We start from the raw sequence: 13,856 nt of genomic DNA, 5'->3' as shown, positions 1-13,856 counted from the left end.
AAGCCTAGTCTCATCTTTAAATTACACCCTTTCACCACTAGTTCTGCCGCGAACCACCTGTTAAACAACCATCACCAGTTTTTCTATTTTCCTTCGTAGCTCCGCAATCTGTTTGGGGTTTCTATTGGTTGGTTTGAGAAAAAATAACAAATACCTAAATTAACAATATGCTTATTGAAGAACACCCAGATGGAAAAAATCAAGAAGATTTACAGGGGAGGCAGTATTAGAACTGAGGGTGGTGTTCTTCCTCCTCTATATTGCCCTCCACTTTTACATTCCCACTGTTCTTTTTTTTTTTTTAATCCAATTTTTTTTTTCTTCAATTTTCTTTACACAGATAATAAAAGATTGATTCAAGCCTTTAAAGTTTTGATTTTTGATAATTGAATATTAAAATAGCATTGAAAACATCATTTAATATGCTAGACCTTTGATAGTTTATTGGAAAATAAATAATAAGAAGAAAATGAAATAGATTTTTAAAAAAAATTAAAAAAAGTACGAAATTACACGTGGCAGTGCGTGTATTCCAATTCTTACCAAGAATTTGGTTCTCCTTGCCATGTCAACATTAAGGTGGTATATATTATGTTTTAAAAAAGTTTAGGGAAGATAATAGGACCTCTGTAAAAATAGGACTCTGTAAAAGTAAAGCGTGTCTCTGAAACTTCGAGTTACTTATGCCTTATCCCAATTTAATGTTATAATTGTGTTCATATATTTCATTTCTTGTTCAAAACAGCATTTGAACAGGTTGACCCTTCTTGATTTGATTGGCTCCCGTGAATTAATTCAAATTCCAGACCTATCGGGGTCTCCAAATTTGGAGAGGCTAATCCTACATGAATGTATTCACGGCTTGAAGAGGTCCACCCATCTGTTGGAGCCCTCAAAAAGCTTATTATATTAGATGTGAGAGATTGCGAAAAACTTGAAAGGCTTCCCACTATGTTACAGTCGGGGGTTGAAGTTCTAAATTTTTCTGGTTGTCGGAGTTTGAGAAAATTTCCAGAAATTCAGCAGAATGTGAATCGCTTAACAGAATCAACATCAGCATTTGAACATGGGAATATCCGGGGCTCTCTAGATTTGAGGGGCTGCAGTAACATTGAAACACTCCCTAGAAGCATTTGCAGGTTGAAAACATTGAGGTTTCTTTACCTCAATCACTGTACTAAATTAAAGAACTTGCCAGAAGACGTTTGCGATCTGGAACACTTGGAGGGGGTTGATGCAAGTGAAACTTCGATCTGGTGCATCCCAAATTCCATCACACGCTTGGAGAAACTAAAGTTCTTATCTTTCCGAAAAGTGCCTAAGTTTTTTCATGAGAGCGAGTTATGCAGTTGGGGCTGTTTTGCCCAACTTGATTTGAACTTTCAGTTTCCCAGTAATTTACCATCTGGCACACTTACAAGTCTGGATCTTAGTGCTTGCAACTTAGTTGATGGCAGTATTCTTGAATATCTTGGATGGTTTGCCGCACTATTGACCTTAAACCTTAGCAGAAATAGCTTCACCTATTTACCTAAAAGCATTTCACTACTTTACAGCCTCCGATTCCTTGACATAACCTATTGTGAAAAGCTTAAAGAGCTGCCAGAGCTTCCTCCACGTATAATGGAACTGTTTGCAGATGATCGCTTTGCTTTGCAGAGCATTCCAACACTACCAGCCATGTACAAAGAGCTGTACTTGGTCTCCTTTGCTAACCTAAAGTTGCAAGAGATGTGGTGTAATTCACGCAGAGAAAGTTCTGGTGCGCAGATGAGAAACTGTCCAAGGGAGAATATGACTGAAATGCTAGAAGACATTCTCCTTCCATTTTTGTCAATGGTACAGCAAAAGGTATGCTTCTCCTCGTGTCTTTGCCTATAAACTTTTTGAGATTATAAACATGATGCAATCTTTTTCATTGTAGATGTTTAGAAAATGAACTAATCGTGCAACATTAATATTGGTGTAGTTGGTTTTCGATGACCCGCACAGAGGAGGGATATTTTGTATTGCCTTCCCTCGAAGTGATCCACGTGATGAGGTTCCTTCGTGGTTCATGTATTCTGCGAAATGTGCAAAGGCGATGTGCTTCAATCTTAACAAACACTGGTACAGTGATACGTTTCTGGGAATTGCTATTTATTGTCAGCTTCCATTCTTAAATGATGAATCGCCAAAAGACTCGAGTTTATCATTCAGTATGTTTCGTAGTGTACAGGTCACTATAAAATTGGTGCCAGATCGTGCTTCTATTGATCAACAACCTCTTGAAAAAATAATTCGTCTGTCAGTGTCGAGAGTAGTTGCATGTGGCAGTTTTGACTGCTTTATTTTCTTTCAAGTGGATATGAGTAAGGTGCATCGCAAAGGAAAAGGTAAAGATACTATGGTAAATGATCCAAATGACTACTGTAGATTTGAGGTATCTATAGGTCCCTGTATTCCATTACATTTGGGAGTTCATTTGGTATATGCTGATGATAGTGAAGGAGATGAGGTTGAAATCTTGTCGGTCTAGCAGAGTCAAGAGCTTGTGTGAAGAGGAACAGTATTGTGTGTTCTGAGGCTGCGAAGATTGTCCGTCCCAGGGGAAATAAGTCATTTTTATGAGACACTTATCTTTTTATGCTTGAAAGAGCTGTTTCTGTTCCCTCATAAGTCATTTCCACTGCAGTGTTGAACAACTGTTAATTTAAATGTTTTCGATGTTGAGCACACTAGAGAATTTCATTAGAACAAAAGATACATTTCATATGATACTTAGGCAAAGTTAAATAACTTTTTGGTTAATAAAGAAAGGTGTTTAATGGCTTTTTGTGAACACTTCAGCTAAGTCCATTGGCTTTTTTCTATAAGAAGAATGTAATGACTTTCTGTTATACTCAGACAAAATTGAGTGATTCTTTTATTACGAAAAATAATTAAGTAACTTTGAAATAATAAAATAAAAACTAAGGTTGAATACATTGATAACCCCTTAAATTTACTCATAATATTCTATAGACACTTGAACAACAACTTATTTCAATTGAAAGATCTGAACACATGATAAAATATTCTTATTAAGTATGTTCAGCTCAAATTTTGGAAAAGCTTATGTGCGTGTTCTCAAACGCTCATTACGTATATAAGTTAATCATACAAAATATGATTATCTTATTTTTAGAACTTATGGGTGTAATTCATGTTTCATGTTTTTTTTTTAAAAAAAGTAAAACATGTTTTGTAAAACTATGATCAAATACATTTTCAAAATTTGAAAAACTTCACCCAATCAAGTTTTTCAAATTCTTTTGACAATCTATGGCCAAATGTTAGCTAAAATCTTTTCTTATCTCAAAGGGATTCAACAATTTATGCATCACAACAACAACATACCTTGTGAAATCTCACACGTGGGGTTCGGGAAAGGTAGAGTGTACGCAGACCTTATCTTTTACATGGGAGGTAAAGAGACTATTTTCAGTAGACCGTTAGCACAAGGACAAGCAGCACAAGGACAAGCAAGAATATCGCCTAAGTCAATAATTAATTAATATGTCCTTTCACTTTAATTTGTGAGTTATGATTAAATTGTTTGATTTGATTTTTCTGGGCTTCTAATTCACCTCTATGTTACTCCTACAACGTTGTAACTTAATTTTTTTTCCTGAAAAAGTATAAACTCATTCTTTTTGCATATATTAAATTATAAAACAAATAGAAAAGACAAGAATTACTCTATGTTTGGACCGTATCTAAATCTATGTGATTGGGAACGAGTCTGCGAATTTTTTTTTTTTTTTTTAAAAGGAAAAGAAAATAAATGTATTTTAGTTAAGACGTTGTAGTCAATTTAGATATCTATTTTTATAGGTATATAAATATTTCATATTTGAATGAGTTGTGCAAAAAAAAGCAACTAAAAGTCAAGAATATGCTGATTCCTAAATGATTTGTCACGTGTTGATATTGACTATGCATTTATATTTTAGTATGCATATTTGTTTCTATGCTAAAGACAAAAATGAAAATGATGAGGACTCGTTATGTCCTTATCTATACTTTGAGGAACTAATGTAAAAGGAAAAGTTGATATAAAGAGCAAAACTATTGTCTTCACAAAAATATATCACTGTCTTCTCTTTTTGTCCAAAAGATAAATGTTAAATCCCATGTTTATCTTCAAAGGGCTAATTTGGTGATGAAAGATCATAATTTGAATTATAGTATTAAATTTTTATTTACGATTTTAATTTCATAGAAAGATAATGCAGTAAAAAAAAAAAGAGGAATGTCAAAAGGATTACAACTGACTGACTCCAATCAACATATTTTCCCTTCATACAGTACACAACTAAATGACTTCGCAATCTATGTGTATTTTTTCCTTTATTATAACATAGGCCTTCATCGAGCTTTTGTCATTTCTCTCATAAACAAAGATTTAGCGTCGCTATCACTCATGATTTGGTATAGAGCTGCGTAATCGTTGATACTTATGAGTTATGAGATCGTGATAGGTCTTTTGAATTCCCTCTTCCTGACTCTTTAATTTGGAGAAGCCTATTTACTTTGTAAGGTTAAAACTCAACCCCTTCGATATTTACACCAAACAAAATAAATTCAAGACATCTGTAATTCATGATACATTTATCACTTAATCATAATTAAGTGATATGTATTTCACTATAATTTTTAACAACTAAAGTTTAACTGTTAGTGTGTAAATATGGAATACGAAAAGTGATGAATCTCTAAAAGCCACATTTACCTGCACCCATTTATTACGTTATGCAATATAACGGTTGTAACGTTCCATCCACCGCCATGTTGTGATAAATTGTGCCAAGTAAAGAAAACGAAATGGAAATAATTAGAGGGAAGTGAATAGTGATTTCAAATGGTTATATTTAGAAGTTAGCTTATAATTATGTAAAAAAAAAAAAAAGGTCCAAAAATATAAAATATATCGTAATGATAATATTAAATAAAATTATATGCAATTATCTTTTAAGTGATCAGATTGTAAATTTTTTACTCCATAATAAAATCTTATAAGATGCGCAAAAATGAGGCAATAATTGTTCCTTATGTTTTTATTTGACTTTCGTGGTATCTCCGGATAAATCCTTTTTTTTTTTCCACAATTTTGATTAAATCTAACAAACATATTTTACTAAAATATTTTTGAAGGAACTTAAAAATGTTCATCTAACAAACTTAAAAAGTAAAAAATATTAAGAAATACTCCCTCCATCCCAAAATAAGTGTCGGCTTAAAAAAAAAAAAATCTTAAAATAAGTGTCACCTTATGAACTCAACACAAAAATTGGCATGTATTTTCAAATATGCACTTAGAATTGAAAAAGTAACAATTTAATATTGCTCAATTTCAAAACACATCTAATAAATATGAATATTTTAGTAAACTTCAAATTATATTTATTGATTTCTTAGTGGATGTGATTTATGTTAAGGTAACACTTATTTCGGGACTGATGAAGTATATTTAAAAACTATTTTGATTCTACCAAATATAGGAGATTATTTTTTGTCATTTTCTCAATATATTATCTTATGGCAACTCACATTGAGATGCATTTTTTTTTCTATTTTTGATCTATTTATGTTGTTTGAAGCAGCTATCAGTGCTGCAATTTCTTAAATTTAACAGGACTTTCTTGATGTTTCTGGTTAAATTATATTTTCACAATTTTCATTAAATCTAACCGACAGAGTTTATTAAATACTTGACGGATTGGAACTTAAAAATGCTCACTTCTAACTTAAAAAGTACTCCCTCCATCCCAAAATGATTGTCTTAGTTTAACTTTGTTTTTAAGAAATAAAGGAAAAGCTTTTAATGTATAAATAAAACAAGTTTCAGATATTTATGTTACTGTAAATCATCTTATAACGTTAGATTGTTTCTAAATATAAAAATGCGTCAATATTATTGGGACAAACTAATAAGAAAAGTAAAACAATTTTTTTGAAATAATATTGGAAAACATACTCGAGGACTATTTTGATTCTACCAAATATAGGAGATTATTTTTGTCATTTTTCTCAAAATATAATAATACACGTGTATATTTATCAATATTTTTGGTACACACACAAAAATACCGGCCAAAACAACAGTGAACCACAGACCCCACCGAACAAATCGCCATCTTTACATCTTCCCTCCTTATATTTATTTCCTTCCTTTTCACTTTCATTCCATCTCTCTTTCTTTCTAACTTTCTCTCTCTAGCTGTGTCAAATTTTGTGTCATTTCTTGAAGGTACGTAAAACTATAGTACTAGCATTTTGAATTTTCTGTTTTGATAATTTTTTCTTTTTTTTTGAAACTTTCCCTTCGATTTTGTGACTATCTGTTGTTTCTTCTGCGTATAGTATTTATTTGTGGTAGTTACAGCTATTTTTTTTCTTTCAAATAGCTTTATCATGCTTTTTATAGTATTTTGCGCTGACTCTTTATACTACTTTATATTGCTTGTTCTTGTGTCGAGCGTCCACCAGAAACAGCCTCTCTACCTCACGAGATAGGGGTAAGGTATGCATGCACTCTACCCTCCCCAGACCCAACTTTGTGGGGTGGATTATACTGCGTGTATTGTTGTTTGTTATTGAAATTGTGTATGCACACGTTCTTTCATGTAATGTTTCAATTTGTTTCTCGTTTCAATTTTTGTAAGCTTTAAAAATAAAGAAAGACTTTCGAATTTTTTTAAATTAAATATATGTAGAATGTCCATCCTTGTTCCTATTTTGGCATTTTGCGTTTCTTAAATTAAATATATGTAGAATGTCTATCCTTGTTCCTATTTTGGCATTTTTCGTTTCCGGAGTGTTAGCTCCTGTTAGGAAAGGGCAGGAGAAACTTTCTACTGATGAGTCGGGTATAGAGTCAATGGGCGATGCTCGATTACAATTTCAAATCCATTATATATATATATATATATATATATTGTGTGTGTGTGTGTGTGTATGTATATATATATATGTAATTTTAATTTTGAAATGGTTTTTCTTTATCCATGGGCAATGACACGTGCGTATATGATGTGTGTATTGTGTATTTATATCATATTACCTCAAAATCCTAACTTTCTCTCTCTACAATCACTTTATCTCTCTAGATTTGTTGTCGATGATGGGAGCAACAATTCTGCCAGAACTCGGAACGGAGATTCTGATTCCGGTGTGTGCACTCATAGGAATCGGATTCGCGCTAATACAATGGGTGATTGTTTCAAAAGTTACAGTTTCGATTGATAGTAAATCATCATCAGGTGATGGTAAGAATAATGGATATAGTGAAGCACTTATTGAAGAAGAAGAAGGGATTAATGATCATAGCGTTGTTCATAAGTGCGCTGAAATTCAAAATGCCATTTCTGAAGGTACGTGGAAATTAGCATTTTTGGATTTTCTGTTTGTTGTTTTTTGTTACAATTTTTTCGTTGTAATCAGAATTGCATAGACTCACGTTCTTTCATGTAATTATATATGCTCGTGAACAATCTACTACTGATAAGAATACACGTGTGTATATATATGTGTGTGTGTGTGTGTGTGTATATGTATATAGTATACATATGTATGTGTGTATTTTTTACAATGATGGTGTTCTGGCTAGCTTGAGCATACCTCGGCCATTCCACCTTCTAAGGTCCTTCAGGCCTTTAAGTGCAAAGCGCAAATAAAGTGTGTGGTTTATTAAAAAAAGGCGCAAATGGAGGAAAAAAACAATTATTTGTGTGTAGTCCAAAACTAATAATCATAACATGAATAACAAATATATGAACAAAGAAATAGAAAAAGAATTACGATAAATTGAAAACCAATTGTTTAGTGTCACATCTTCAGGATTATGGTCATTGTTAAGGAAAAGTATGCCTTAGAGCCTTGATGACGGCACTAAAGCGCCCATAAAGCGAGACGAACCACTCAACATTTTTTGCGCCTCGGTTCAGGGCTTAAGCGCGCTTTAAACACGCCTTATGTGGAATTTATGGGTTCCTTCAACGACGTCAAGTTAGTACTACAATAATAACTAGGTTATATATAGGGTCCAGTAAAAGCTACCGTGTGTGAACCCGTAACCGACCCTCTAGATCCGCCCCTGACTTTGCCCACCAAGGCTTGTGTTGAGAGAAAGAAATCACATTGTGGATTTTGCCTCTCTTGAGATTTGAACCTGAGACCTCATGGTTTCATTGTCTCTGTGTATATATAGAGTTCAAGTTTGAAGGCAATATGTGGATGGTGTACTCTGTAAAAAGACTATACAATTGTTTGTCTTTATGGTTTGCAGTTAGGTCTTGGAAAATCTTTTCCTGGAGTTGAATATTTTCCATTGCGTTGGGTTGTTTATGGTTGATACATATAGCCTTTAGTCTTAATTTTAGGTGTATCTACATTCTTAGCTGCAGTTCCTCAATGTAGAGAGTGTGTGTGTATGTTACTTCATTTTCCTGTTATTGAAAATTTCGAGTACTTGTAAAATAACAGTAAATTGAATGAACTTGTTCGGTTGTACACACACACACACACACACATATTTGTGAGAAAAGGTAGCAGCTTTGATGCTTTGCTACACTGTCTCCGACTTTACGTGGTTTGTGGGTATGCTTTCTTCTGATTTGCTTGGCACATTTAGCATTTAATTGTTAAGTTTTTTTCTCCTATATTGTAATTCTGGATCAGTACATGTTTATGTAATGCAACTTTGCTTGTTAATCATAAAGATCTGAACTTTTCTTGCTTTGCAGTTTGCTTAGTATTAAATAATAATCATTTAACAGACGTTAGAGCCTTAGACTTTAGTCTTCTTCTTTAATTATTGTTACAATTTATTAGCTTAATCATAAAGATCTGAACTTTTCCTACTTTGCAGGTTGCTTACTATTAAATAATGATTATTTAACAGATGTTATAGACTCAGACTTTAGTCTTCCTCTTTAATTATTGTTAGTACAATTTATTATCTTGCTATGATTATTCCGGGCATACCACTTTGTTATATTATATTAACTAATTGCAGTTAGGTACTCTCTAAGCAACCTTTGATTCACTATTAAATAATTCCCTGTCCTGCTTCCCAACACTATCCTAGTAGTGTACTTCTGAGAAGATAGAATAAAGAAATCGTGTTAACTTGGTATTTTGCTCTAGTCACTTGTCTCTACTCTAGAACCCAACTTAGTGCATGCTGCTGCATTCAATAATAACACGTTACATCTAGTTAGAGATTTTAATTCATCCTTGTCATCAAGTGATTAATGTAAGATATGAGAATTCCTAACAACTTTGTTAGAGGGACCGAAATTTGCTGATGGATATGAGGTTACTTTGGCAGTTTTCCTTAAAGAATCCAGATTGGACGTCTTAAAAAATGGAATTAAAAACAAAAAAGAAAAAAGAACTAGAGGAATTCTGAGATTCTTGCAATGAGATTGCATTTTGCTTTGCCCATTCATTCCTGCTGATATGTCTTCTTTTTACACCCTGGGAAGAAACACGTTATCGTATGTTTCTTTTAAAAGGGATGATTAAAATAGTGTAGTCAATTGGCATTTCAATTCTGGAGCATATAACAGGCTTCAACTGAATTTTGGATCGTCAAAAAAGTTCTTCCTTTTGCTCTTACTAATATTGTATTGCCGGATATGTTCCAGTTTATCGCTCTGGAGTCTAGTGTGTTGCATTACTGTTTATTTTGGCGTATAAATGCTGATTTGTTCAACACTTACTTTTTTCCCCTTAATATCTTGGTCTGGACCATATTTGACGTGAAAACTGAAGGATTTGACTGTTCTATGAAAATCTCGTAGAGTGCCTTGACAGTAAAACATTTCACGATAATAGCTTTCCTAACTGCGGAATCAATCTATGTCACAGGTGCAACCTCATTCCTGTTTACGGAATACCAGTATGTTGGTGTTTTCATGGTTGCTTTTGCAATTCTGATCTTCCTGTTCCTCGGCTCTGTTGAGGGTTTCAGCACAAAGAACCAGGCGTGTACATATGACAGCTCCAGAATGTGCAAGCCTGCCCTTGCAACTGCTGTCTTCAGCACCATATCCTTCTTGCTTGGTGCTGTAACCTCTGTGATTTCCGGGTTTCTAGGAATGAAAATTGCAACATATGCAAATGCACGGACTACCTTGGAGGCTAGAAAGGGTGTTGGTAAGGCTTTTATTGTTGCATTCCGTTCTGGTGCTGTGATGGGCTTCCTTCTTGCTGCAAATGGTCTTCTTGTTTTATACATCGCCATCAACCTATTCAAGTTATACTACGGTGATGACTGGGAAGGACTATTTGAGGCTATAACTGGTTATGGGCTTGGTGGGTCATCAATGGCACTTTTTGGTAGAGTTGGTGGAGGCATATACACTAAAGCTGCAGATGTTGGAGCTGATCTTGTAGGCAAGGTGGAGAGAAACATCCCTGAAGATGATCCTAGAAATCCAGCGGTAAGCTTATGTATCATTTAAATGTTAAGATGCGTTTATTTTTTTTTTCCTGGTTAGTTTTAATGCTAAATATGTGCTTAGGTTATTGCTGACAATGTCGGTGACAATGTTGGAGATATTGCTGGGATGGGGTCGGATCTATTTGGATCTTATGCAGAGTCATCGTGTGCTGCCCTTGTTGTTGCTTCTATCTCCTCTTTCGGGGTCAACCATGAGTTCACTGCCATGCTATATCCTCTTCTTATCAGTTCTGTGGGCATCCTTGTGTGTTTGCTGACCACCTTATTTGCTACTGATTTCTTCGAAGTCAAGGCTGTAAAAGAAATTGAGCCAGCATTGAAGAAGCAACTTGTTATCTCTACTGTTCTCATGACAATTGGAATTGCTTTTGTTTCTTGGATTGCCCTCCCATCTACCTTCACAATATTCAATTTTGGAATTCAGAAAGAAGTTCAGAGCTGGTAAGTCTAAAGTGTGACTTGTGCTTCAACAACTTGAAATAATTGCATTACATATATGTTGCTTCATAATACTTCATTTCTCCTGCCTGTCCTTCTTTCCGATCTCTCATAAACATTTATCAAAGGCTAACTGGCATGCAAAACTGATTTAAACTTGCAGGCAGTTGTTCTTATGCGTTGGAGTTGGTCTATGGGCTGGACTTATCATTGGATTCGTTACCGAGTACTATACCAGTAATGCTTACAGGTAGACTTGGGTCTTTAGCTGTTCTGTTTTGGTGCTTATTTGATTCTTGCCTGTCAGAAATGTAAGTTTTGCTTCATTTGTTTCCAGCCCTGTGCAAGATGTTGCTGATTCCTGCCGCACTGGTGCTGCCACAAATGTTATTTTTGGCCTTGCCTTGGGCTACAAATCAGTTATCATTCCAATTTTTGCCATAGCTATCAGCATCTTTGTTAGCTTCAGTTTTGCTGCAATGTACGGCATTGCAGTAGCTGCTCTTGGAATGCTGAGCACCATAGCTACTGGTTTGGCAATTGATGCCTATGGTCCCATCAGTGACAATGCTGGAGGTATTGCTGAGATGGCTGGGATGAGTCATAGAATCAGAGAGAGAACTGATGCCCTTGATGCTGCAGGAAACACCACCGCTGCTATTGGAAAGGTAGGTTACACACACTTTTACGTTACAGAATCTGACCTTTTTAGTTAGAAGGTCACTCCATTGCCTCTTTGTTGACGAGCTCTTGATTTTGGTAACAGGGATTTGCCATTGGGTCTGCTGCTCTTGTGTCTCTGGCCCTCTTTGGTGCATTTGTGAGCCGTGCAGGAATTTCCACAGTAGATGTCTTGACACCGAAAGTATTCATCGGCTTGCTTGTTGGTGCAATGCTTCCTTACTGGTTCTCTGCTATGACAATGAAGAGTGTCGGAAGTGCTGCACTTAAGATGGTTGAGGAAGTGCGCAGGCAATTCAACACCATCCCTGGTCTCATGGAAGGAACCGCAAAGCCTGATTACGCCAACTGTGTCAAGATCTCCACTGATGCATCAATTAAAGAAATGATCCCACCTGGTGCTCTTGTCATGCTTACTCCATTGATTGTAGGGATATTGTTTGGTGTGGAAACCTTGTCTGGTGTGCTTGCAGGATCTCTCGTCTCTGGCGTACAGGTAATGATTTGGTATAATAGTATAGCATTTTTAGTCCCTCAATTATTGGACAGAAACAATCTCTCTATCCCGCAAAGGTAGAGGTAAGCATGCTGCTTACATCCTATATTTGCAATCAAGTGATTCCTTTGCTTATGAATGAATATTTACAAATTTACCATAGTTATTAATTAGTCGTTGCACCACTTAATTTACCAATGTGTTATGTTAGGCTTGTATTGTTACTTCATATTGGACGGTAATGTAGTTCTAAAAGCAATCCAACATACTTCTTACATAGAGGGACTAAAAACACACATTCCGTTTTATTAAAGGTTTAATGTGCTTCGTCAGATATAGAGGTGTACATTCCTATTCTGCTTGGATCCGGTATCATAAGTCATGTCGTTTTGACTTTTCAGGAAAACCGGTTTTCGGGTATCTAGATATGGTTTATGCCATGATCAGTATAGATGGTCTTGGATTTCTTGTTTGGACTCATCATATGTTTACTGTGGGCTTAGATGTTGATACTCGTGCCTACTTCACCGCAGCTATATCACAAGGACCCAGAATCAGAATATATCTATAATTTAGGGACCAAAAATATTATTATCTAATGATTTTGATGATATATGCAAAAACCTTAAATGGATCTCTTTCTCTCTGTAATCCTCGATGATCTTTGGTTTGTAGATTGCCATCTCTGCATCAAACACTGGTGGAGCCTGGGATAATGCCAAGAAGTACATCGAGGTAGATATTTTTACTCGGACCTTTGTCTTTCAGTTTAATCAATTTTATCACTACTGTTGTTTCTTTTACTTTGGTTACCATTACTACTTTTGTTGTCAATACTTTTCTTTCCATCAATATTTTCAAACCTGTTTTGGAAAACGTTTTCCTTGAGTTGAGGGTCTATCCAAAATAGCCACTTTACCCCACAAAGGTAGGGGTAAGGTCTGCGTACACCCCCCCACCCCCAACACCCAGACCCCACTTGTGGGATCATACTGGGTATGATGTTGTTGTTGTTTGCTTGAGAAATTCGTTCGTTGACTCGTTTATTTGTGTTGGTTTTGGGTATATTAGGCTGGAGCTTCAGAACATGCAAGAACTCTTGGCCCCAAAGGATCCGATCCACACAAGGCTGCTGTCATTGGTGACACTGTTGGTGACCCTCTCAAGGACACATCTGGACCATCATTGAACATCCTTATCAAGCTGATGGCTGTCGAATCACTCGTTTTCGCTCCCTTTTTTGCTACCCATGGTGGGCTGCTCTTCAAGATGTTTTAAGACGAAAGCAACATCAACTGCAGCGAATTTTCATCCGATGATGTTTTTACCTCCTTTTGCCCTTCTTCTAAACTTTATTTCGAGCATTATTTTGTGTCGATGGTCGATAGAATGTAGGTCAGTGGAGGAGAGATTGGCAATGATGGCGAAATGTTATGAATAGTTAAAAAATCCAACATTCTTTTCTTAGAGTAAAATGTATCCTATATAGTATATAACTAAAGAACTTATTGAAAATTTTGTTAGCGTCTTATTCGTGGTTATTTTGGTTCCCCTCGCCCGGAAACATTGCCTATTCTTTAACGTGTCGTGAGTGGTCTTAAAGGTGAAAATATACCCCTTGACTTTGCGGTTTAGAAAGAGATATCCCCTTCGTTAAAAAAATGACGTATGTATGCTCCTGCCGTTCCACAAATGGTGCAAATATATCCCTGCCTTTACACAAATGGTGCAAATATACCCTTTTCACTGGAA

The 13,856-nt window shown here is 35.4% G+C and overlaps 2 protein-coding genes across 2 annotated transcripts; both read left to right on the top strand.

Annotated features, from left to right (window-relative positions):
- Positions 1-6: 6 nt before the first annotated feature.
- On the top strand, positions 7-2,778 carry LOC132030819 (disease resistance protein Roq1-like). The gene is made up of 2 exons (XM_059420575.1): positions 7-1,851; positions 1,970-2,778. The coding sequence occupies exons 1-2, from the start codon at positions 850-852 to the stop codon at positions 2,516-2,518; spliced, it is 1,551 nt and encodes a 516-aa protein (XP_059276558.1). The 5' UTR covers positions 7-849; the 3' UTR covers positions 2,519-2,778.
- A 3,337-nt stretch (positions 2,779-6,115) lies between these two features.
- Positions 6,116-13,645, top strand: LOC132030818 (pyrophosphate-energized vacuolar membrane proton pump). The gene is made up of 9 exons (XM_059420574.1): positions 6,116-6,271; positions 7,131-7,394; positions 9,895-10,469; positions 10,551-10,930; positions 11,091-11,177; positions 11,265-11,595; positions 11,694-12,104; positions 12,780-12,839; positions 13,176-13,645. The coding sequence occupies exons 2-9, from the start codon at positions 7,142-7,144 to the stop codon at positions 13,380-13,382; spliced, it is 2,304 nt and encodes a 767-aa protein (XP_059276557.1). The 5' UTR covers positions 6,116-6,271; positions 7,131-7,141; the 3' UTR covers positions 13,383-13,645.
- Positions 13,646-13,856: the final 211 nt, after the last annotated feature.

This window comes from Lycium ferocissimum, chromosome 9, assembly GCF_029784015.1.
Source record: "Lycium ferocissimum isolate CSIRO_LF1 chromosome 9, AGI_CSIRO_Lferr_CH_V1, whole genome shotgun sequence".
Classification (NCBI taxonomy): domain Eukaryota; kingdom Viridiplantae; phylum Streptophyta; class Magnoliopsida; order Solanales; family Solanaceae; genus Lycium; species Lycium ferocissimum.
This window is presented reverse-complemented; position numbering and strand designations above follow the sequence as displayed.